This window comes from Pleurodeles waltl, chromosome 6 (assembly GCF_031143425.1).
Source record: "Pleurodeles waltl isolate 20211129_DDA chromosome 6, aPleWal1.hap1.20221129, whole genome shotgun sequence".
Taxonomy (NCBI): domain Eukaryota; kingdom Metazoa; phylum Chordata; class Amphibia; order Caudata; family Salamandridae; genus Pleurodeles; species Pleurodeles waltl.
This window is the reverse complement of record NC_090445.1, coordinates 1,586,575,072-1,586,601,714: the sequence shown is the minus strand read 5'-3', so window position 1 is coordinate 1,586,601,714 and position 26,643 is coordinate 1,586,575,072. Positions and strand designations below refer to the sequence as shown.

The following is a 26,643-nucleotide window of genomic DNA, read 5'->3' as shown; positions in this document are numbered from 1 at the left end:
CTGTGGGGGATCCAGGGGAGTTGTCTCGGGTTACTCATGAGGTCACAGTCACCTGGGAGTCCTCCCTGTAGTGTTGGTTCTCGGGAGCTCGAGCCGGGGGTGTCGGATGCAGAGTGTGAAGTCTCACACTTCCGGTGGTAAAAGTGAAGTCTTTAGAAGTTGCAAGAAAGTTGCAATAGTTGCTTCTGTTGTTGAGCAGAGCCGCTGCTCATGGGAGTTTCTTGGTCCTTTGGTTCAGGCCAGTCCTCTGAGGCTTCAGAGGTCACTGGTCCCTGTCGGACGTGTCGCTGTTGCAGTTTTCTTCGAGCCAGGAGACAGGCCGGTAGGGCTGGGGCCAAAGCAGTTGTCTCAGTCGTCTCTGCAGGGCTTTTAGGTCAGCAGTCCTCCTTCTTGGTTCAGTTTGCAGGAATCTGATTTCCTGGGTTCTTGGGTGCCCCTAAATATTAAATTTAGGAGTGTGTTTAGGTCTGGGGGCAGTAGCCAATAGCTACTGTCCTGGAGGATGGCTACACCCTCTTTGTGTCTCCTCCCTGAGGGGAAGGGGGCACATCCCTAATCCTATTAGGGGAATCCTCCAATCTCAAGTTGGAGGATTTCTAAAGGCAGGGGTCACCTCAGCTCAGGACACCTTAGGGGCTGTCCTGACTGGTGGGTGACTCCTCCTTGTTTTTCTCATTATCTCCTCCAGCCTTGCCGCCAAAAGTGGGGGCAGTGACCGGAGGGGCGGGCACCTCCACTAGCTGGGATGCCCTCTGGCGCTGTAACACAAGGGGTGAGCCTTTGCGCTCACCGCCAGGTGTTACAGTTCCTGCAGGGGGAGGTGAGAAGCACCTCCACCCAGTACAGGCTTTGTTCCTGGCCACAGAGTGACAAAGGCACTCTACCCATGTGGCCAACAACTCGTCTGGTTGTGGCAGGCTGACAGAAACTGGTCAGCCTAACACTAGAAGTCAGATTGGTATTCAGGGGGGCATCTATAAGATGCCCTCTGGGTGCATTTTACAATAAATTCCACACTGGCATCAGTGTGTATTTTTTTGTGCTGAGAAGTTTGATACCAAACTTCCCAGATTTCAGTGTAACCATTATGGAACTGTGGAGTTCGTGTTTGACAAACTCCCAGACCATATACTCTTATGGCTACCCTGCACTTACAATGTCTAAGGTTTTGCTTAGACACTGTAGGGGCACAGTGCTCATGTGCCCTCACCTGTGGTATAGTGCACCCTGCCTTAGGGCTGTAAGGCCTGCTAGAGGGGTGGCTTACCTTTGCCACAGGCAGTGTGAGGTTGGCATGGCACTCTGAGGGGCGTGCCATGTCGACTTAGTCATTTTCACCCCACCAGCACACACAAGACGTGAGGCAATGTGCATGTGCTGAGTGAGGAGTCCCCAGGGTGACATAAGACATGCTGCAGCCCTTAGAGACCTTCCTTAGCATCAGGGCCCTTGGTACCAGGGGTACCATTTAAAAGGGACTTATCTGAGTACCAGGGCTGTGCCAATTGTGGAAGCAAAGGTATAGTTTAGGTAAAGAACACTGGTGCTGGGACCTGGTTAGCAGGGTCCCAGCACACTTTCAATCATAACTGGCATCATCAAAAAGCAAAAAGTCAGGGGTAAGCATGCCAAGGAGGCATTTCCTTACAGTGATGATGTTGATAAGTGGGCCAAAAGGGCTGCTGGTAGGTTTGTGGTTGGTATCTCTGATATCCTCAAAAGTATGAGTAAAATCCACAGCCACGTTCGCCACTAAAGGGTGTTTTACGGACTGGAGGGTTCCAAGAGATCAAGGTGTCTCTGTGTCCGTCTTTATACCCTGCAGAGCTTCATCAACATGTTTCCCAAATAAAGAATCGCAGTTGAAAGGCGTATCAAGTATTTTTGTCTGCACTTCTCGACGGAACAACGTAGCTGTTGAGTAGCCATTTTAGTTATAGCTCCATGCACGTTATTTTAGCACACTAAGCATGCCGCTGTGCACTTTAACCGAGATATACATTTGCAGTCTTGTTTATTTCTTTCTATCTAGTTGTTCTTTGCCTAGGCCAGCACTGTGTTCTTAAACAAGACATTATTTTCACTCTGTGCTTCTCTCAAGGATGCAGTTAGATAGGCTGCTGGTAAGCTTGTTAACATTTTGTCTCCGGTATTCATAGAAACATATACATCCTTACGTAGGGACATTTTCTCAGAACATCAGCTGTTTTATTATAAAACACTTCCCCGTCCAATACACGCTAGAGGGAGATTCCTGCCAGATGACCACGACTATGCTGATTGCTGAACGCTTCGCTACAGCTGCTTATGCAGACTTTAGGCCTTTGCTCAGGTATGGGGGATGATGTCTTCCCAGGGAAACCTGAAGGGCAGAACTAGAACTTAACACGCTGTGCTCTAATATAGCCTATGTAGGAATTAGTCTAGTGACAATACGGTAGCGTTATTTCTATGCTTTACTGTCTTAGTCACAATTTTAATCCTGTCAAGCTTCATCGTCCTGGTTATTGCAGTACATGCTTTATTATCTAAGATGCAGTTGCTTCATTAAAATCTTATTGAAACATATACTGCCTCTGCCTGTCCTTGTATATGTGAGACTAATGTAACTGAGAGAAACGGATGAGATCCGAGTGACCACGATTTCCCTGAGGAGTCAAATGTGTCGTGCGGTCGGCTGCCCAATCATCCCTGCTCTTGGGTGGAGATGAGGCACTGCTAGTTAGCCAGAGCAAAAACCCAGATTAGGCTGACAGGTGTCACCTGTAGTGGGTTAGACTCAGTCCTCCACACCGCAGGCGATTCTGTAGCTCAAATCCAGTAGTCTTACTAGAATAATGAGAGCCTACGCGACATAGCCTTAAGCCAACCCTGGCGCTGAAGAACAGAAGATCTCGCCAACTGCCAGAAGCTTATGGATACTATAGCCATTGCATCGTCAATCTCGGATGCCGCTGTTTCACCTTACTGTAAGATGTGAGTAGCCTCGGTTTTTTGTCATCTGTCAGAAAATCCACGTATGTGGCAACTCCTGACTACATTTGGCAATCATATCGCCCTAGAATGGCCAGAGAGTTTAAAGCTCAGTCAGTGGTACCTGACACGACTGTGAATCTTTTACCAATATTGTCCAATTGCCTGACCTCCTTATCAGGCAGAGTAGTGATAGGGTGTAAGGATTTTTAGATCTGCGTTGCACAGCCTAAGTTAAGCAATGACTGAATCAGTTCTTGGATCTCCAATTAAGCAGGCTGGTGAATCATCTGGTGCTTTGTATTTTTTGTCAGTTCTGGGAAGAACGGCAGTGACGGTCACTGGTATTTCCATGACCTTAAATCCTTCTTCCCATATATAGTCTACAATCAGTATTTGGTCTGACTGATTTTTTGGATTGATTTTTAAAGTCATACAAAAAACAGTCAGTCTGTTTAATATTAATGGGGAGTTGTAAACGCTCGCCTGCTCTCTCCATTAGCATATAAAAACCTCCAATATCTCCTGGTGGGAATATACTGTTTGTGACACCCTAGGAGAAGGTGGAGGGATAAGGTAATCATCCCATTCAATAGTGAAGGTACAATTGTCACCTTCTTCTCTGTCTTCATCATCGCCAAAATCATCATGATGATCATCATCAGTAGTGGAAGGACCGTCTCGAGGAGGCATGGCAATACAGGATTGCAAAGTCATCCTTGGGATAGGAGGTGGAGGCAGATGTTCTGGAGCTGGAGGTGCAGGTGTGGCTACTACTGCAGATGATTGATGCACTTCAGCTGACATTGGGGAGTGTTTAATAGTCTTAAAGCATGCTTTGCAGGTCTTGCAAGAGGGTAGCGGGCACCTATACCATGTCTGATGGTGGTGGAGGAGGCACATTAGGATGATACTGTTTTGCATATTGCTGAGTTTGATCAACAGGTTTATAATAATCTTGCTCCTCGTCTTCATCCTGCTACTTAAAATACAATTCATAGGGGCTTGTGAGCTGCATCAAACGTTCCTTGTTCATCGTCTGAGTCTTGAATATGCAGTAAGTGACTGAGCATTAGTGGGGATACATCAGTAGGAGACGTGAACGAAAGATGTATATGGTGAGGAGATGACAAAACTGTTGTCCCTGTCGTAGACAGTGTGGGCAATAATATCAATGGGCTCTTGTGTTTTGACTTGGCAGATGACCACAAGGTCTTTCCAAAAGACTGCTTCGCCGACGGTTTCATCATCGATGGTGGTACCTACAACTTTGTGGTGGTCGACAATGTAGGTACAGTCTTCGTAGACGTTACTGTTGTGGTTGACGTGATGGTTCTCCTCTATGAGGTAGGCTTTGTCGATGCAGAAACCATCATCGATGACGGGATGGATGATGACGGTAAAGGCGTTGTAGGGTTTATGTCACTTAACTGTTATCAACAATGGTTTTGACATCTTCGGTGCCGTTGACAATGTCTCTGTAGGCATTTGTGACTGCTTTGAGGCAGGTTCAGATAAGGATCTAGTCTTTATAGAAATGGCTATAGAAGGAGTAGAGAGATCAGATTTTGAATCTGAGAAAGCCTTTTTTGTTTTTCTTGACGGGAAGAGCCTCCAATAAATCCATGGTAAGTCTTTAAGGCTTTTTTTTACTTGTTGAGGGGACACACGGAGAGGCCTTTCCCTCTTTCTGGAAGTCTGTGAGGAGATGGAACACTCACTACTTTCTAGGCATAGATTTTAGTTTTAGTAGCCATAATAAAAGTCTTACCTCACAGTCTTTGAGGGTTTTTGTAAAAAAAAGTTCTAGAAATCTTGCAGTCTCTCAACTTGTGGAATGGATCAACGCAATATATGCAAGCCTTGTGAGGATCTTCCGAATGAAGCCTTTTCTTATCACAAGTGGCAACAGGTCTGAAGAATCCTTTCTTGACCAGTTCTGACATACTAAAACAGAGAGTAGCTGTTTGAAGATCACCAAATCTGGAAAATACTGAGCAGAGCTCAGGGAAACTCCCTCACACATGACGTGCAGCGAAAATCGGAGGGAAGATGTCTCTGTTGGGAGTGTTCTAAGGGTGCAGTCGCCTGATTGGTCATTGGTCAACTTTGCTCCTTTAAAACTTTTATTTTCTTTTTTTAAAGGACACAGACTATTAAGGTGAACGTTGCATTCCCTTTACAGCCTGTTATACTGATATTTACTGCTTATTATGATACAGTGGAACTCCCACTTCAATTACGGGGAGTGATTCAAGCATGTAAATCTATGAAAGATACACCAATACTGGAGAAGGACTGAGCCCCAAGTCATGCTTCGTGTGTATTTCTAGAACACTGCAAATACAGCATGTACATTTATGTGATGTTAGGCAATCACCACTTGCAGCATACACCAAATGAACGTTTCTTACCAGTTTGGGAAGGCTCCTACGAGAGAAGACCCTCCTGGGGCAAGAGATATGGAGATGGCCAGAGCACCAGCCCCTCATGTTTAGCCATTCGACGGTACGGAAGGGAGGTGGTGCGTCCTCCTTGTGAAGTAAAATCAGCTGCTTTTGGGCTCTCACCGCTGTGTTCTCCAGCATTCTTTCCAGCTACAAAAACACACCCACCAATATTCATTATGTGATAGCATTAGTACCCATCATATAAAATATTTACACTAACAAACACGTAAACACACTGGAATAGCACAGCAGATAATAAACTACGATGGTTCCCTTGACAGCCAAAACTTGGTCTAATAAGTTTAGCATCTGGTTGCAAGCATGGTTAGATATTAGTTACGCAGTCATCTCAACCAATATGAAGGTATCGGAGAAGGTACCATTCTGGCCACTGTTTGTAGTACTGGAGGCTGTGAGAGGTGAAAGGATAAGGAATCTTCTCTGAGAATGAAGAGGAAGTGACATACGGTCAAAATTACTTCAAAGAGATCCTGGGTTCTTGTTACAAACTCACCTCTGAATTACTCCAACAATAGACCCTGAATCTTTTTTTATGGGCTGTGGCAGAACCAGGGAGCACAACCCAGGTACCAGGGAGCCAAGATGTCATTCAGAAAAAACACAGGAGATAAAGCTGAGTGATAAATGCCCTACATATTCAGTTAATGGCACGTTAAGCCATGTGGCCATTAATAGATCAAAAGACTCTGAGGGAAGGTAAAAGAGATAAAGAATCTACCAAGTGAGCATTATATCCAAATTGCAAGAAATAGCAGTTAGTTGCCATTCGCATAGTATTACATTTTCAGCATCCATTATCCAGGGTTGTCCAACAGGTTCTTATTCCCAGGAGGTTCAGTTCAACCAAAGTCTCAGTAATTCATTATATGTAAATTGATGTCCTGCAAATATCCTGAAAATTTGGCATGGGACAAGCTATTCCAGACCTATGTTAGGCACACCTGGTGTAGTTATTACTTGCAGTAAATAGGGTACCCACAACTGCTCAAAAACCCTCTCATTTTGCCAGATTAAGAAGTGACGTGTGCCGACTGCTCAAAGGAATGCTTTTGTTTGCAAATATTTATTTTGGATCAGCAAAATATTTATTTTTGATCAGGCAAGACTTTTCAGAGTTACTTAGTTTGACAAACTATATTTTGAACTCCAGCCCCAACTAACTAACTGCTCTAGCAATCCACCTGGCCAATGCAAAGTTGTAAAGCGCACATTTCACTATATATATATATATATATGCCGATGCCATTACCCATTCTTTTCAAAGCATCAATGATAGTATTTTGCAGGCCTGTCTGTACTATAATAGAGACCTATAGCTTGTTGTTTCCACGTCGGCCCAACTCACCTCTCCAACAGTGGGCTCTTGGTCTCCAACTCCCACTATCAGGATGCAGTCCGCTTGTCTTATGCAGCGCTGAGTCCAGGGAGTCAGTGAGCTGTCGGACTGGTACAGGACAATGCGATGGATATCCTCCTGCTGTCCAAGCCAGCTGGACAACCTGTACTCATGGACACTGCAATGCAATGAGTTGGGAGGCATTGTTAGAAACTACATTCATCATTTATTGCCAATGTGCTACTGTTGCAATCTAATAACATTTAAGTAAAAATTGTAAATGAGTATAACCTCTGATGATGCTATCCTACTTGGTAAAGGGCCCAATCTATGTCTTCTTCGGCCAACTCTTTTTTTGCCCAATTAAGAAGCAAGCGGGTTGGACTGTGTAGGTTATACAAGCTTGGGTGCAGGGCCCTGCCCTGCTACTACAGGTGGTTCTCCCAAAGGGGCAGCTGGATTCTTTGACAAATATTTATGGCCAGAAGTTATGGGTACCCCACTCTCCTCGCCCAGCCTCTATGATGACTTGGGACTAGTCTCTCCTGATCTTTTTCAGTTCTCTGGGCAGGAAAGGGAGTGGGGGGGGGAGGCATACAGGAGTCCCATGCCCCAGTGCAGGCAAAAGGAGTCTCCTAGAAAGGACTGCTTTGGGAATTTCAGTGTGTAAACGCTTTGACATTGCACCTTCTCTAGAGGGGTGAACAGATCAAGTCAGGTTCTCCCCACTGTTAGAAAACGCCCTGTGCCACCTCAGAGTGTAACTGCCTTTTGTGATCCGCTAGGCAACGACAAATAAGTTAGTCTGCCCTGACGTTCAAAGATCCTGCCAGGTATTGGGCAAACAGGGATTTGTCCTGAGCATTCAACCACCTCCAGAGATATACAGCCTTCTAGCACAAGACTCATGACCTTGCATCACCCTGTTTGAACATTACCACATGGAGGTTGTGTCGCCTCTGAGCACTTGTACCCGTTTCCTCTTGATGAGAAGAAGGAATGCCTTCAGTGCCAAGTGAATTGCAAGCAACTCCAGCAAGCTGATGTAGATGTGAGCTTCCACCAGAGACCACAGTCCTCCGATCACCACCTCTACTATATGTGAGTTACTTACCTTCAGTAATAGTTTTTCTGGTAGTGACTGCATCTAACCACAGATTTTTCACCATAGAAAACTCCCAGGCAACAGACTGGATCTAGAAAATCTTGAGCAGTACCTCTGCGCGCCAGTATGTGGTGGCAATAGTCTCCGCATTAGAAGTGACATGGTGGTACCTGTGTAAGTGCTGCGTTAAGCCAATGTTTTGACCAGTGTGCAGATTTTAATGGGATCTTAGAGTGAAGAGCCCAGTTTGCAGAGTGAGGAGGATCGGTGAGGAATCTGCGGTTATGTAGCCTAGTGAGTCTACCAAAAAAGTGTTTCTGAAGGTAAATAACTTGTTCGTCTGGGAAAGGCTGCCCCCGCAGGGGGCATCAGGGGCCGGCGCATTAACCACTGGCGGAGACCTGGAAATAAACGTTCCAAGCCACCTCAGTGGTAAGCCAACAAAGGGCATCCGGCATCCCCCTCAAAGGAGAGGGGGAGGGCAACAAGGCTGGCCCAAGGACATCGGGCCAATCAGGGCCCAGCAAGGACAATGAAAGTTTCAAACCCTCCAATGGGGGGGGACACAGCCCCACCTTCAGCTGGAAAGCAGACTAAAAAGATTCTGCTGCCCAAACAGAAATGACTTTGTGGGCCAGGAGGCATGACGCGCAGGAGTGCGAGACCCACCCACCCACACCGGAACAACAGCATTGTCGCAGGGCTGAGAGGGCAAGCGGACGGCGGTAAAAGGGGCACAATGGTTGGTAAAGGAGGAACACCGGTGGGTGGTGTGCTGGAGAAAGGCTACTTACCTGGGGATGCCTTACGGCAGGGTAAGTATGCCGCTGGTTGGTAGGGCACAAAATGGACAGACAGGGTAGCGAGTTGAGCCTAACAGCACTAAGAGGCTACCCCCCTCACGATCAGAGTAAAGACCCAACAAAAATGGATGACCCCAAAAGCAGCATGGAGGATGGCCTCAACAACAATAGGTGTCAGAATTCTGACAAGCAAATGACAAGGACTTGATTGATCTATAGCAGAGATGATGTCATGCAGCAAAGTTATGATCCTGGAGAAATGATTTATGTATGATCTAGCAACTGTGATTTATGACCTATCTCCGAATTGCAATTTATGAGCATGACAAAAGCAAAATGTGGCACTCTGAATGATTTATGACATTGTATTAATTTATGGCCTTGTCATTTTGATTTATGTATGAAAACTGTGAATTATGAGGTCAAAGGTTGTGTCGCAAGAGTCTATGGATGTAATAAAACTGTGGCCCAGTATTCCCATAACGAAATGGAAACACACATGGCTGTTGTGAATTTTTTCATAAACGTATATGGGGAATTACACTAATTGGAGTGGGCCAAGTGCAGGGGTTATGATAGAGACTTCTAACTTCAGATTCCTCACTTTAGAATTTATACCCAAGCAATACCTCTCTGAAGGTGGGTCTGTCAATTGTCTTAAACCAAAAAGTCCTGGAGAACTGAATAGGCAAAATGTTGGTCTCAACAGACCGAATCCCGAAGCAGTAGAGCTTCGTGACCGTGTAACATGACACCCACATTACGGCTTGGCAGACGTCTAGGACAGGTACCCTGTGAGCTAATGCAGTAGTAGCATCCTTGGCCCACAGGAGGCTGCTTTTTTGCTAGTCCATAGCAGATCTTATTTCAGAGTACAACCCATCGAGAGATGGCCTACTTCTGCATACTTTGCCCTTTTGTTTGCTCCAGTGAACCCCATGATGAGCTGAACGTCCATCAGATTGTCTTTGGTGGGATTACAGAGAACGAAAGAGCTCTCTTTGGTCCAGGCGATGGGGTCTCTCCTCCTCCTTGGAAGGCCGAGGCAGGGCAAAAAAAAAAAAGTGGGGTAGGCAGAGTGATTCTTTGGCCAACATGGAAAGGGATGCCAATTTTCTACAGGAAAAACTAACACTTCCTAAAAACTAGTATGTCAGGGAAAAAGCTGTTATGAGAAGGATGGATCTATAGAGCTTGCACCTTGCTGACCCTCCAGGCCAAGGTAATGGCCACCAAGAAAAGCTGCAAAAGTGTAGAGAGCTGTGTAACAGCTCTAAGGAGGAACACATCAGAAATTAGATCGAGGCCCCACGAGGCATCACAAAGGGGATAGGAGGAAAAAAGAGCTATAAACCTTCCAGAAAATGAGTCAGAACAAGTAACAAACAGGGAAGGATGGTCTGGCAATCGCAGAAAAGCCAAAATGGCTGATGAGTAACCCTTAACAGTGCTCAGGGCAAGGCGTTGTCACACCAAAGCAAAATAAACATCAACACCTCAGACAATGGCACAGAAAAGGGGTCCGCCTCACGAGAGGAGTACAATGTCACAAACTTTCCCAATGGCAGGCGTATACAGTTTTGGAGGAGGGGAGCGTAGCTGGCTAGATGCCATCACAGACCTCAGGCAGGAGATCGAAGACTCAGCTGATGCACTCAATATACATGCATGAAGGTGCAGCATGCGCAGGTTCATGTGCAGCATCATGCCCTATTGCTGCGACAGGAGATCCTCCTGAAGGGGCAGCAAGATCAGAGGACTAATGCTCATGCTCTGGAGTTCAGGATACCATATTCTCTGTGCCCAATCTGGAGCCACTGGTAGTCCTAATCTTTTTGAGAACTCGATGGGCAAGTGGTATCAGCAGAAACGCATATAGGACTCCCATGTTACAGCCTAAATTGAAAGCATCTCCAAGCTACGGTCACTTTGGAAACTCCAAAGCACACAAGTGCTGACATTGTGTGTTGTCAGCAGTGGCAAACAGATCAAGCTAAGCTTCTCCCATGTTGAGCTGAGACTTTGCACCACCATGGGTAGTCTCCATTTTTGATCCACAAAGCACTGATCGCTGAGTTTGACCGCCCTGGCATTCAAAGAGCCTGCCAGGTGTTCCAACACCAGGAAAATATCCTAGCTCTCCAGCCAAGCATAGGATCCACAACCCCACCCTGCGTGCTTGCACTGAGACGATGCAGATCAAGTATAGGACAAAGTACTCTGTCCTTTCTCAGCACTGGGAAGCAGCGGGAATAGTAACCACAACCTACGTCTTGTGCAGGCCCTCTCTTGACCTATGAATGCCTGTACTATTAAACTCTCTGAGGTGGGATTCTGGAACAGAAAATCTGTGTCCCTGGTAGCACATCTATAACACCTTGCCACTTGCCTACTGACCTGTGAGCAAGATCCTGGCTTTGTCCAGATGCCACCAGCACATCTGCCAATGCCTCAAACGAATGCAGAAGATGATCCTGCTTTGTTGTGAAGGGTTGAAGACTTTAGTAAGAACATTCGTTTTGACTTCTGTAGCTGGCAATATGAGGTCCACGACTTCTGTGACTCTCCTGATCACTGTCGAAAATGAAGCAGAATTCTCTGTCACTATAGTCAGAATAGGTGAGAACACACCTATCTAGGAAGATGTACAGGCACCAATGGCATCCTGTAGGTCTTCAAAAATGTCCCCTTAGTAAGCTTCATCTTGGTTGTCATCATCATCATCATCACGTGGTATGTAGTACAGTTTTGAGTGAGTGTGGTGCTGGGGGTTTAGGTGGTACTGGTCGATTGTGGTGCTGGTAGGTTGACTCAGCACTGAAAGTAGGGTTGGAGCCCACTGAGTGGCCTGATCTGAGTAATGGACCAGAGTCAGGTCAAGGTCAAGTGGAGTACACTGGGAGGTATCCACGGTGGGAACCAGACTGGCATCCATCTCAGATCCATGGGTGTAGGAAGAAGGCTCACAATGTAGTGTAATAAAATGAAGTACACTGTGCAGAGTCAGGTGGATCCTCAATTGGTTTTGCAGAGGCAAAAGTAGATAGGACTAATGCTCTATTTTGTGGTAGCGTGGACGAGCAGTTAGGCTTATCAGCCTTATCTAAGCATTTGTTGTACTCACAGAGGCAATATATGAGACACACGCTCAAAGAATAAATCTGAGACCAATTTAGAAAAATAATTCATTTATATGTTTGAAACCCAAGAACGCTGCCATCAGGTAAGTAGACTTTTAAGCATAAATAAGTTGCAAGTTCCGAAATCAACGCTTAATGCAATTTTCAGAGATGTCTCAATGTTATCCTATCGAAGAAAACAATGTTCAGCGAGCACAGGGTTAACAATGACTTATGAAGTTGAGCTCAGGGAGCAAAGGTAAGTACTGGGCACTGTTTAAAACCACACCAACAGGTCACACCGGGCAGCACTGGGGCCACTGGAAGGAGAGGTGCAGTAAGGAGTCAGTTGCCCAATGATTTTCTATGGGAGTTGGCCCTTGTGACAGGCTGCAGGCTCTGGCTAGGAAGCCAGTCAAAGACAACAGCAGGTAGGTACTAGACTTGGAGTGCTCGGGGACATATCTGCACCCTTGGTCCTGTTCTCCTTTGCCCAGATGCGACAGATGCAGGGGTGTCTTTAGGCGTTCAGTTTTCTCGTCTGGGAGCACTCGCTGTCATGGGGTCCTGCGTGTTGAGGCGTCATCGGGGAGTCTGGCAGGGGTGAACCCAGGGAGGATTCAAGCTAAGGGCAGCCAGGGGATGTCACTGGCACCAGTGACCCACCTCAGATGGGGTCAGAGGTGACTTGTGCAGTGGTTGTTGGAGGTGTCGGGTTTCCTCTCACCATGCTGCAGGGAGGGGGGCCTGCGTGCAGAGGCTGCAGGCAACTTGGGAGAGTCCAAGAGGGGTGAAACCTGAGTGGACACAGACTCTAGACAGCTGGGGACCTGGGTTGGCACTGTTGGTTGGCTTCACCTCTGGTCAGGTACAGAGGTCACTTCGGGTGCTGGGTCCTTGATGTTTCAGGGGCTGCAGAGACCATTCTTGAAACTTGGGTGCAGAGCAGTTTGGCTGCTCACATGAGTGAGTCTTTGCAGAAGGCAGGCAGTCCTCCTGGGTTCCTTGGATGCTCAGCTACAGGACGAGTCATCCTTTGGGCAGAGTCCGTCAAGGTCAGCAGGCAGGCCAGAGAGGCTGGTTCCAAGTCAGGAGATTCTGTTCCTATTTTGCAAGGGTGACTCTTCTTTAGCTTTTGTTTTGTAGGTAGTCAGGATCTGAGATGTAGGGTTCAGGGGTGCCACCTATATACTCAATTTAGTAGCATTACAGGGAGTGACAGGTAGTAGCCAATGGGCTGCTCACCTTTAGGGTGATTACACCTTTTCTATGACCACCACCGCTGGGAAGTGGGCATAACCCTAACCCTAGTGGCCTAATTCCTTCCACACAAGATGGAGGAATTTAAAAAGTAGGGTCTAATTCAGTTCGTCCACTGTAGGGGTGGGATTGGCATTAAGTGGGCACACCTCCTAATCTGCCTACTTTTCCCACCTGTGCTGCTGCCAAAAGTGTGGTCAGGCCGAGGGGGTGGGAAGGGGAGTCTGTCATCTCCACCATGTGGAGAGACCTGGGTCGCACTACAAAGGAGGCTATGCCTTTGAAGCTTCCCACTCTGGAATGTCCATCCTCTGCCCAGTGCAGGCTTTTCTCTCAGGCCCTCAAGAATGCTGGCTCTCACCTTGGGGGGTGGGGGGCAGAAACACATCAGTGGTGGCTGAGCTGGTCAGGACCAGCCATTCAGCACACTATTAGCTAGTAGGATTTCAGGGGGCACCTCTAACACATTTATTAATATATACATCACTGGGATCAGTAAGGGTTTATTATTCTGAGATGTTTGATACCAATCATCCCAGGGTTCAGAGAAGCCATTATGTCGCTTGGGAACTCTAATGACCAGTGTCCAATACATGCATTTAAAATGGCTTTTCTGTTCACTTACTATGTCTCAGAATCAAAAGAGACATAATAGGGGCACATCTGCTCACCCATATATGCCCTCACATGTGCCTTGATGCACCCTGCCTTATGGGTGACTTACATCTGGCACATGAAGTGATAGGGGACCTGGTACACAGAGTTGTGTGATAAGTCATGTTTTCAATTTAGCCTGCACCAACACATGCAGTCTGCAATGGCAGCACTGTGTTGGTTTGGTTAGGGGTCCCTGAGGGTGGCACAACTGGTGCTGCAGCCCTCAGAGACCTTCCTTAGTACCCCAGGCCCTAGGTACCACAGGTAACAACTACTAGGGACTTACAGTGGTAGCTAAAGAGTTTGTCAAATGTGCAAAACGACTGTGCAGTTTGGGGGAAAGAGATTTGGCACTGGGACCCAGTGCTCAACAGTCAAAACCACATTAGAAATCAGGCAATAAGTGGGGGCTAACCATGTCGAAAAGGGTGCTTTCCAACAAAACCCTAGGAAACACCTGCCAAGACTCTGTGGTGAGATAAAACCACACCAGAATTCTTTGAAAGAGAAGCAGCTCCCAGCACCATAGTACAGTTGAAGCACTTTCAGTATGACCAACCTAAACGTTTCCATCTTGGATGGGTTAGATGATGATTAGGGTTTTCTAAAATAGAAAAGGATTCAGAACACACATCTAGTGGTTGTGATGGAGAAGAATAAAGGTGCTGGCGGCTGCCACACGCAGGGATTTAACCTGACCTGTTTTTCTTCCCCTTCTGCTTTCTGGATTAGGGGAAAGGCTGGCAGCAAATTTTTACTGATTCCAAGGATACATTTACACGAATAGCAACCAGAGGTCCTCTGTGACAGGTTCGGAAAGGGGAATTCAGGCCTGAGAAGAAAATACTAAATCCTTCCTCTTGAATTTCAGAAAGGCTCTTGACACTCATATTTCTTAATGTAATGCTAGTTTTGTAGTCAGATCATTCCTGGCCCTGTATGTTTTATACAGATCTCATTTCTTTTTTTAATATCTTTATTTGCATATTTTTAATATACGTACAGTATACAGTGAGTACCTTGCATCAAATTGTGACATATGAATGCAACTTTGTGCCCCTCAACTAGAAATATACAATAAAAAATATGCAGCCTGAGTGTGGGGCACCTAGGATGACCCAAATAATAACATTAACAAGTAATGAAATGAAGGTAGTGGGCATATTACAAAGCATTGGGTTTTTCATTTTATTATCCAGTACCATGGGTTGCGGCTTGATCATCCTAATTTTCTCGTCCCAATCCATCGGAGTCCTCTGAGCCAGATGTAGACACCAGCTCTGTCCTATCTTCTCTTTCGCTCCCTCGTCTCCTCTCTCCCTGCCCTGTTTGCCAGGACACACCAACTCTTCAGATCTCTTTCCGCTTGTTCGCCCACTCTGGCCTTTTTCAGGCTACACTTCTCCGCTATTGCCGATCCCAGTAAGTTTCTTCGCCACTTCTACAGGAACAGGGATGACTGATTGGCCCATTGTATCGCAATTCTGCGTCTGGCCAAAACTAATCCAACATGGGCAAAACAGTAGGCTATTTTAATTCCCCGTTTCGGCGTTGGCAACAGTCCTAGTAGGCAATGTCGTATTACGTCACCTCTATTTTTGTCAGCCTTTGCAGCACTGTCTGTACCCCCTCCCAAAAGGGGAATAACACCCTGCATTTCCAAGCCATATGTATAAAAACAGCTGGTATCGCATGAGATCTTTTATAGCCTGCCTCTCTTGCGGGGTAGATACAATGTAGTCGCTGCAGGGTTAAATACACCCTACGTAAATAATACAACTGTATTTGTTCAAATCTCGTGTTACTCACACCCTCCTGTACTAATGCCCTAGAGCTCTTTCATTCTCCACCTTTAAGTGGTGAGTCAAGTTCTCCATCCTAACTGGTCCTCAGATTCCATATTAGTGAATCTATCCTTTTTAAGGGCGGCCTGCAGTCTGGAAATATGTCCTTTATTAGAGCCAGGGTCTAGGATCTAGCATCCATAATTTGCTGGGCACATCTGGGAATGTTGGCAAAATTTCATGTATTATTTGGGAGATAGCTGCATATTGTAAAAACTGTCTCTGGGATACTCTAAACTGAGTTCTAGCCTCTTCGGCCGTCTGAAATGTACTGTTCAAGTATAGATCTTCAGCCATCTGGAATGCCCCTTCCATCCAATGCGTCAGATCCATAGATTCTTGCATTAACTAGAAGGGGCGTAGCCACCAAATCGGTAAATGTTTGGCATAATGGCACACTCCAACACTCCCTTGACCACTGATTCCCATGCTTGGGCAACCTGAGGAACTATGAAGGGGTGACCTCCAGTAGCCTATGGCCTCTCATAAGCAGCCTGGGCAGAGTCTCGACTTCTATCAGTCCGATAGCATTGCTTTTTCCTGTCTGGGTTCAGCATCACACCACAATGCTGCATATTGTAGTAATCCCGCACAATAATATAATTGAAGGTCTGGTAATCTCAGGCCTCCTTCTACCTCCAACCTGTCTCTACTGCGTTTCCCTGCCCAAACCAAGGATATCAGTAACCTGTCTAAAGATCGAGAGAGATTACAGTAGCTCACACATCGACTTCTGCATGACATGTAGACACCTAGGTAATAAGACCATTTTACTCTATGCTACTCTGACTATCACCATGAGAGGCAATGTTTATCAGAAACTCACCGAGGCCTCAGGTCCGTGCAGGACTCTTCGATATATCTAAATTATATTGTTGCCTCATGTCATGCGTAATCTGCATTCCTAAATAACGGAAATATTGCAGTTGCCATTGCATACCCAATACCAGGAGCTCTCCCACTTCTCTACCCGCCAATGAATCCAGCAGGAAGAGCACGGTCTTGCGTGGGTTGACTTTCAGCTCCAACAGGTCTTCAAAGTTGGCCATGAGCTGCATGAGTATTGGGACTGAGCAGTTGGGATCCATTAAATATAAGTGTCATCAGCAAATCGAGACACCACATGAGTTGTGGCCCCCATCTCTATGCCATGTGCACTCAGCTCCAATGGAAGATGAATTACCTGCAGCTCTATAGCGAGCACAAAAAGAAGGGGGGACAAGGGGCTTCCCTCTCTTGTTCCCCTCTTATAACGAAACAAAGGTGATACCACCCTCCTCGTACACACTCTAGCGCTGGGTTCTGTGTGCAATAGTTTTGCCCAGGACAAAAATACTGACCCGAAGCCCATTCGCCTCAGTACCTCCCACAGGTAAGCCCATGATAAGGTATGAACCGCCTTTTCAATATCTAAGGCCACCAGCACCGATTGCATCTCATGGCCTGTCGTTTCAAGTAAAACATGCGACAGTTCATGTGTGTGCCCCTCCCTGGTATAAATCTACACTGATCTTTATGGACGAGGCCACCTATTACTCTGCTCAAACACTGTGCCAGAACCCTGGCCAATAGTCTGACATCTACATTCAAAATAGACAGTGGGTAGTGGGATCCTAGTCCATGGGGTATTTCTCTGGCTTAGGAAGCATGATAACTAGTGCTTTGCGCATGTGTAGAGGCAAGCTCCCCTTCTCCAGTGCTTCTCGGAACATTTCTAGCAATGCTGGGAGGAGTGTCTGAGCTAACTTCTGATAAATTTCCATAGGGAGCCCATCCAGTCCCGGACATTTTCCGGTGGCCATACTTCGGAATGCTTCCTGCAATTCTTCTAGAGATACTTCCCCTTCCAGCACTCCCATCTGCCCCTGGGTCAGTCTGGAGAGCTCTTGTCTATCTAAGAACTCTGTCAAGGCTGGAGAATCCCTTCCCGTAGGGGTCATGTATACTGCAGCAAGGTGTGTGTACAGTTTTTTATCTATAGCTGTTTTTCCTGTCACATGTACCCCATCTGGTTTTCGTAAAGAAAGGATCACTAGCGTCACCTTTTCTTGTTTCAGCAACTAGGCCAGCATGCAGCCTGACTTATCCCCTTCTCTATGCAACCACTGTTTGTATTCCTACCTAGTGTGGCAGTCCAGTCTATTCCAGAGTCTCTCAACCTGTCTCCGTGCCTCCACTAATTCCTCACCATCTACACCGTGCTCTGGATAGTTGGTTTGCTGTCGTAAGAGAGTACCATCTCCATCCTGTAAGTCTCCCTCCAACTTTTCCTAGTACCGTACATTTTGCAAATACTCTCCCCCAAAAGTACTACTTTCAATTCCTCTAACTCCACTCCCCGTGATCCTGTGGAGTACAAATTAACATTCATGTAGCCTTGTAACGGCAGTTGAAAATCTATCTTATATTCTGGATCTCGTAATGAGTCCTGTTGCAAACGCCATAGTGACATCACTGGTCTTCTCTCCTAAATGTTCAGTTCTAAGAGCAGGGGCACATGATCAGAGAGAAATCACACCTGATAAGTGACTTACTAACATTTATTCTCCCTTCAGCGGAGAGCCAATATCTGTCCAGACAGCTGTGTGTCCTATGAGTGGCGTAGTAGCATTAATAAGTCCCGGTGTTTGGACATATTTCTCACCAGATATCCTCAAGCTGGAATGTGGACATTGTGTCTCAGAGGACTGTAACCATCTGAGGTTTTGTTCCTTGTTTAGGTGGTGTTGGTCCTGTTCTCCATCAAGAATACAGTTAAAGTCTCCTGTCCACACCACAGGTGTCCCAGTATATGAGAGAAGTTCAGTCTCCATATATTGGAGAAACCCAGCATCATCAGTATTGGGGGCATATGCATTCATAAGGCAGATTTCCTTCCCATCTAGCTCACCATACATGAGCACATATCTTCCTGCTACATCCTCTGTGACACACCACATTCGGAAAGAGACCCCAGGAGATATACAAATTGACACTCCCCTTGCAAAAGAGGAGTAAGCAGCTGAGTAAAGTTGCCCCCTCCATTTTTTCTGCAATTTATGGGTTTCTTCTTCTAACAGGTGCATTTCCTGTAACACTGGAATATGGATTTGTTAGAAGAAACCCAGAAATTGCAGAAAAAATAGAAGGGGGAAACTTAACTCAGCTGCTTACTTCTCTTTTGCAAAGGAGTGTCAATTTGTATCGTTTTACAAAATTATTCAGGCCTCTCACATTCCAAGTGAGTAGTTGTAGATTCTCAACCATCACAGCAGCTCACACACTTCCTCCACCTTCTCTCACCCTCCCCCACACTCCATTGCCTCTCCCGCTAATAGGCTTCAACCTCCCTTTCCCTGCAGCATGTCAAACCTCACAACTAACAACCCCTTTCAACACGGGTAAACACCTCTAAACTCAACTCGTGTCACCCCACCCATATCTATTCCCACCCATCCCAATAACCCCCTCCCCAAGATCTAAGAATGCAACGTGCTAATATTTAACAACTTCCAACACCCAAGAGCGCTGCAAATGGTGGAGTGTGTGTTAGCGCAGTTTATGTCCAGCCATTCGCCTGTACCATGACGAGGATTCTGTGTCCTCACTCCGTTCAATCTGTTATGCAGATCAATGTAGCTTTGGTGACGAAGAAACAAAAATAAAGGGTACAAGGTGTCCGGAGCTGGATGACAGAAAAGAGCACAGGAAGAAAAAGGTAGGAGATAACGGGTAAATGATGGTAGAGAGAAAGAATGCAAAAGGGGTAAGAACAGATAAGGAAAGACATGGGGCAGGCAGAAACAGCCGGACATTGCCCTGGCCCAGACTTGCTTTGGTTGTCTGGCGGTCACCTCCATTAGTGACACACTGTAGGTTTGTATACCAACTGTGTTTGGGACTCTGCTACTCTAGTCATCTCCAACAGTTTCATCCAAAAGTGTTCTTTGTCATTCATCTGGTATCCGGCAGTGGGCATTCATGGTAGTTCAGCATCTATATCTCTGGGTTTTCTGTGTCATCTGCTGCAAGCGAGACAGTCTGGGCGAAAGTAGACAAAGTGATGGACTTCACCAGCGCCCTGGCTTCGTCCCTCATTTCTCTGCCTTTCCAGGTCTAAGGCTCCATCAGGGCGGACTACTACATGTAAAGTGAATTAGTTTTACTTCTCATGGCAGCTCTTTTTCCGACAGGCTGTCGCATCATGTTTACTTCTTTGCACCTCAAAGCTCACATTGTCCTGTGACTGAGCTGGTATACTTTCACTGCCCCAGACCTCCAACCATTCCCATGCTTCTTTCGGTGTAATGAAGAACTGGATGCGACCCTCCCACAGCACTTTCAGTTTTGCTCGGTATAGTAATATGTAAATCAGACCCACTGTGCGCAGTTTTTGTGTCACTCCACTGAAGGATCTCTGCTGCTGCTATGCAGCTCTGGTATAGGCAGGGAAAATGCATAGTGTGTGATCCTGGAACGTGGGATTCCTTCGTCTGCCTCGCCCCTTGCAAAATACTGTCACAGTCTCTCTAACAAAATATTTTTTGCTATGATGGTTCTTGTGGGACTGCCAGGCGATGGCCGTGGAACCAACGCCCTGTGGGCCCTTTCCACCGCAAACTGGGATGACAGCTCCGTCCCCGGGAGAGTTTTTCTGATCCAATCTTCCAAAAAGTTCTCAGGCGTTGATCCTTCTATTACCTTGGGGAATCCTACAAATCTAAGATTGCCTCTTCTTGCACGCACTTCATCATCCTCCACTCGGTTCTCAAGTGGGTGCATGCGGGTTCCCAGTTGCACAATCATTAATTTTAGGGCGGACACCTCTTCTTGAAAGGTTCATACATGTTGTTCCATTTTAGTTGATCATTACACTACCTTACGGAGGTCTGCTCATAGGGGATTAAGATCAATGGCCATTGATTCTATTTTGGACTAGACTGCAGATTTAGATGCTTCAATTGCCTCTAATATATGGGATCCCAAGGGTTCTGAGCCTGCGCTCCGTGCCCCTTCATTTGAGATCTGGGATGTGTGAGAGATGCCGTTCACCGTGTATTGAACCATCTTTGTCTGCCGAGTGGTACTGTGTGTCTCATTTTGAGGGAGTGCCATCCCTTCCAATACGCATTTGGCTGCGCTGCACTTTTCCAGCACTTGTGAAGCTTTACAGGGTTTGTATTCTTCCCAGGGAAGCCAGTTCCATCACCTGGCATCCTGTCCCTCTAGTATGGCAGGCAAACACCTATTCGATCCATTCTGATATAGAGTAGCGCTTTCATTATGTTGTCAGGTGCTCCCCAAACAGTACAATTTTAGTTCACTGCAGCACTATAGCCCCTTCTTTAACTGGAAGACAGCAGGTACATTGCAATCTGAACAATCTGTGCAATATGCACCACCCAGGGGATCTCCCGCAAGTAGATGTCACAAGCAAGGTTTTCAGCATCCAGTTACTTCTGTGTGTCTGAGTCGTTGAATGCGTTCAGGCTCCCCTCGCTAAAGGTCGCTGAGGACAGTGTGTCAAGGAGGTGCACCTAATCAGTTCACACTCAATAGGCCACAGACTAGCATTCAAGGCTGTAAATGTAGTTCTGTTCCTGCTGACCCACATTTTCCCAGCACCATGCCTTGTTTTTGCTGGCCAACTATCCTCTGTGCCCCACTGTCTAAAGCTGTCACAGTGGAGGGGGGGGGGTTTGAGCTTGTGGGTCCTTTTACATGGTCCAATACGTGGGCTGCCCTTGGTGCACAGGAGTCGCTGGTGCTTATGGACTTGTGCTGCTTTACAGCGCCTTTGTCATTTCATTAAAACAACCAGCTCTGCCATCCCTGTCTTCTGGTCCTTATTGTATTGTAATAGTATTTATATAGCGCTTACTACCCCTGGCGAGGCATTGAAGCACTTTTCAGCGAGTAGCACGCTTCTCCGGAACCCAACAAGAATTAGTGATGGATATCAGGAAATATGAGTACAGTTTTAGTATTATTATGAGTTAATTTGAGCCGCGAATATGAGAGTTTGTTAGTTAGATTGACTGGAGTAATGGAGGGGTGGAGGAGGAAAGAAATCCAGAAGTGTTAATTAGGAGTATATCCCTCATTTACTCATCCCAAAGGCTTGGGATGAGGAAAGGGGGATGGAGGAGGGAAGAGTCTGTTGAAGGGTTAGGGAGATCATAGTAGGAGGGTGAGATAAATGAGGGAGAATTTAGTAGGGTTGTTTGGGAGGTCATGGTAGTAGAGTGAGGTTTGGTGAGTTAGATGTGAAAGTGGAGGGATGGCACTGGGGGTCGCCCCACTCCTTCCCCGTGGGCCATGGTAATTTTAGTGTCACGCCCAGAGACAGGGCTGCCAACTAATCTCCTCTGCCGGCGATCTGTGCTGGGCAAGCCTGTCTGGCCCTCTGCTGCCTGGATACTTCACCCACTGCAGGCTTTTACTGGTGCATCATGCCCTTGTTATGGAGTCACGAAGCAGGCCTGGACCTTCACTGACTCGTTCACTTGTTTTCTGTCTCACTATGCAGTTGGACTGTAGGTGTATAGGCAAGCAACAGGATGCCTCAGGATGTCAAGGCTGGGAGCTCATGCTCAGCACAGTCGCTGAGCCATCTTGCAGGACACGCCTCCAAGCAGCTCAGACTTGAGACAAGAATGACTTATTGATGACTCCAGGAATGCTATTTCGACCCCTCCTCTCCTTCTGATGAAGGGTTACTAAAAAGTGTTACCTCTTTTCATGAATGGCTTGGTGTATATTTTTGTATGAACTTCACTAGCATGAATAAAGTGCTCAAGAAATTAGTCTTTTTTTTTTTTACTATAAACCAATCAAGCTGCAGAATGGGTACAATATAAATGGTACACCCTGATCCAAGACGTGCAGCATGCTTTACAACTGTAAGACAATCAATGGAATACACCACCATTGGTCACAAGTACAGTAGCAGTCCACTAACCTTGTCCAAAAAAAATAAAACATATTTAAGACCCTGTTGCTGAAACAGCAGTGGCAACATTATTGGAGGAAACAGAGCCAAGGTGATTTCCTACAGGCACATGTGTATGGTAAAGGAATGAAGAGTAATTAAAATCCTCACACTACCGGCTGAAAGACAAATAGCCAACAAATTGAGACTAGAGGGGAGAACAAGTGGCTAGCTTACCACCAAAGTTATGCAGCGGCTGCAAACCAGAAACAAGTATTTGCAATGCAACAGGTCTCGCATTTACTTGAGTTGGAGCTATTGGCATTGTAAATTTATAACTGGACTTCTTTTGCCACAATAACTGGTTAACCATGCTGCATATTTTGGTCCTTTCTGCCACATAATTCCAGTAGCCTTGCGAATAACTAAAGGGCTACTAGGCCTACTGGACTAATTTTTCAAACAAGTCCCTTAAAAAACCAACCTATTCCCAGGTGCAAAACAAACGTTCCAGGCATAAGAGAGCTTACAAATACACTGAATGGTGGGATGGGTTACTTTTTGTGTTATTATTTTGGGGCCCCCATTAATCTAGTGTAGGGACCCAGAGATGATTTAGATATTGTGATGAACATGTTTTGAAAGTGGTCCCACTGTCCTAAGACCACCATATGCTAAGTTACGATCAAAAATATTTTGTAAAAGTGATGCTCTGAAAAGCATTATGGGTCAAGATTCTGAGTGCCGAGAATATTGTAGTATGTTGACTGTAATGCTCAGAGCAGCCCCTAAGGGGCACCACAGTAAAAATAGCATTTCTAAGTAACATGGTCAAGTAATCATATAGTTATCCCCTACAGGGCATATCCACATGAAAACAGAATGGCAGAAACTAATGCAGTGCAGCCATATATTTAGCACCTAGAGGGTGTACTGCATTACACATTTCAGGGCTGGCAGACATACTGCAACGATATTACAAACAAGGCCCTTAAAACATTACCTACTCTCAGCTGTAAAACAAAAGTTCAAGCCCTGAGAGAGCTTAAAAAGACACTGAATGGTGGAAAGAATTATTATTTTGGAGTCTCCACTAACTTAGTGTGGGGACCCTGAGATGACCTAGACAGAAAGTGCATTGTGCTGAACATTTCGGTGGTGGTCCCATTGCCCTAGGATCACCAAAGGCTGAGTTATGTGAAAAAATGTTTTGTAAAAGAATGTTTCCAAAGTATTATGGGGCGAGTTTACAGAGTGCAGTGAATATTCTAGTATCAGTTCTCCTGCTGTGCCACTTTGAGGATTTGTTTACGTTAAGCATTTATCAATTCCAAGTGTTTTTGTGAAAGCTATGAAACGTGAAGGGGAGAGCCAAAAGAAATGACTCTAATTAGATAACAGTGTGAACAATGTGACCAGCAGTTCAATACCGCCAATGGAGTTTGTGCTGCTATTCTGCACTGGAAGTGCCATGGAGCACAAAGGGGAGAGACAAAAGAAAATATAGTTTGCCCACACTTAAGTATATCGACAATTGTGCAATAATCCATGGAACAGGGTCAGTCTGAAAGGCGGTAACAAAATCGCCCCAAGGCTGGACTAACAAAGCATTTAACAATGACATCAAGGGATTTCTGAAAGGTAAGCCCACAAATGAGTAAAAGTGATGGGTGTGGTTAAAAGCCCACAGAATACTTAGAACAGGTTGAAAAGCATTTGTACACTCAACTTAAAAATGGACTATCAACTGGACAACCATAAACTGTGCACTATCATACATGTAAACAAACATTGACAACAACAACAGGTCTGGCTTTCAAGAAATGTTGCACAGCAATGTGAAGCATTACAAGTAAACAGCATGGGTGATAATTATGTATTTGTGTGGAAGCAAAGAGCTGTAGAATAATATTGATGTAAATTATAAAGTGAGGTGACAAGTGCACTGTCAAGCCAGACCTAAAATTAATTTAGACTAATGACTGCCCTCCTCCCATCTATGCTGTTGCCAGAGAAAAACATCATAACGTTTCTAGTTATTCAAGGCACTTTAATCGAATTCAAATGTCATGTGTATCCCCTGAACTTCCAAGCTTAGGTAGTTGGATGAATAAACAAAATGATCACAGCTTCTGGAGGGCAAGCACTTTAAGGAAGCACAAAACTTCTGCACAAACCAAAAAACATGTTCTCTTGGCTCCTAACATGTATGCGAAGCCAAATACCCTCTCTAGTGATGATCCCTAAACTGTCTGACAACAGATGCACTGTCAAGTCAGACCATATAAAATGGGAATTTGCGGGGGGATCTAATTTATGTCATGCAAACACAGAGGAACAGGGAAAATATTTTTTCAATTTATCAGTCATACGTCAACTTGATAAAGATGAAGAACATAGAGGAACATGCAACCGTCCGAAGAAAAGCTTACCTGTCCAGTGCGGCAGAGCCGAGACGCTGTTTAATGTTGTCACTGGTCAAAAGCAAAGTTGGACCTAGAACACAAACATATGGGAATATTTAATTCATAGTCCTGGTCAGTATACAATTCCACCTTCAGAGCTCTTAAAATGTAATGTTAAGGAAATGTGTGCTTATTTTCAGTCTAAAGATATTTTAGAAAAGAATTCCCCACTTACGAATATTTGAGTACTTAGGGAGGAAATTAGGTATTTTCCCTCTCTTGTTTTCAATGCTGAGGTCTCCTCCAACCTTTTATGGAAGCTGGTTGCTTTTAGGTCTGGCTTTAGCCAAGATATTTAAATTTTACTAAAATGATATGTATGCTATACAACTAGCCTTCTTCATCCATTGGTCTGTTACTGTACCATTAACTCTTTCTTGTGCACACTACAGCATACAGCATGTGACAGTGGATTGGCTCACTTCAGCTATTTGGCTAACTTCACGATGAATGATGGAATTTTGGCCTTTCACAAGGATCACCTCCACACAAAAAGTAGTGTCCTCAAGTGCAAGGAACACCAATGGCAATGAGTGCTTTTTGAAACCCAAATTTAGTTTTACTTTTATCCTTTTTTTGTTGTTGTTTGTTTACATTGATGAGGGCCCAACAGCTACAATCTTGACAAAACAATCATTCACAAAGCCAAAAGGCTGGTACCCAATGCCAGACTAATGCCTGTCCATTCAACATTTTGATGAGGATGAGCTCAGCTCTTTGTATTGCTCAGCTAGGATCTCCCCAGACACGGGTATTTAGGAGTACAACTACAATTAAATATTAAATAAATGGTAGGGCAGTTGGTTTTTGTGCAGGTATTTGAGAAGACATGCGTCTCTACGTCCCAAAATGCTATTTCTTTTTTTATTGCAACCCTGTCCTTTTGGGGGACTGGGACTGTGCACAGAAATAACTGGCATTTTAAGACTGTAAATGTAGTGACGGAGGACTGCTGTTTCGTGGAGGCCTCTATCAAAGTATTCACAGGCATTTAGTGGGATTTGTAAAATGGAATCCTGCTTCACAAATATTAATAAAGGACAATTATTCGAGTCCTACTGAATGCTCATTAAGTGCTACGACAAATTTGTACATCTGTTGCAGTGCTAATAGTACCGTGACTAAAGAAGTCACTAAGAAAAAGCACTAACTACGTTGCTGCACAGCCAACAGTGCTTTGGGCCCTAGCACTACAGTATCATTGTCGATAAGCAGTTTGGTTTGAGTGTTAAATTTAAAAAAAACAAGATTATGAGAATAGTTCACTGTCAAAAAAGAACAACATTGAAGGTACAATTTCTGTACAGCTAGCTGTAAGCATTCAGGAATGTGGAATTCCCTAGTCCTGCCAAGGACATATTGCATGGGGTCAAGGACTACATCAAGGACTATAAGATTTCATGTTTATTTTGTCCCTAGGACAAGTATGCCCAACCCCCTGCAGCACAAACCCTTTGGCTGCCAGTTTACAGTACCACATAATGGATAAGGAAAGGGAAAGGTCTGCAGTTAGCGTAATAAAATTGTCCATATGTTAATACTGTTCGAAATTGTTTTTATGGTTCATTAATGCAAACTTTATTATTAGGGGGAGCACTTTAATGAAGTGTTGTAAGCTCGGACTGCACCAATAAGATTGGTTCCATCATACAAATGTGTACAATGTTTGCAAAGTTTACCCATATGAAGCTAATGCTCCC

General features: G+C 45.4%; 1 protein-coding gene across 2 annotated transcripts in view; it reads right to left on the bottom strand.

Annotated features, from left to right (window-relative positions):
- Positions 1-26,643, bottom strand: part of PNPLA7 (patatin like phospholipase domain containing 7) — a 1,294,112-nt gene that overhangs the window by 514,060 nt on the left and 753,409 nt on the right. For both annotated transcript variants that reach the window (XM_069241381.1, XM_069241380.1), the window contains exons 23-25: positions 24,911-24,974; positions 6,790-6,958; positions 5,388-5,570 (exon numbers count right to left, since the gene is read on the bottom strand). In XM_069241381.1, the coding sequence (XP_069097482.1) occupies positions 5,388-5,570; positions 6,790-6,958; positions 24,911-24,974 (416 nt within the window). The remainder of the gene's footprint in view (positions 1-5,387; positions 5,571-6,789; positions 6,959-24,910; positions 24,975-26,643) is intronic.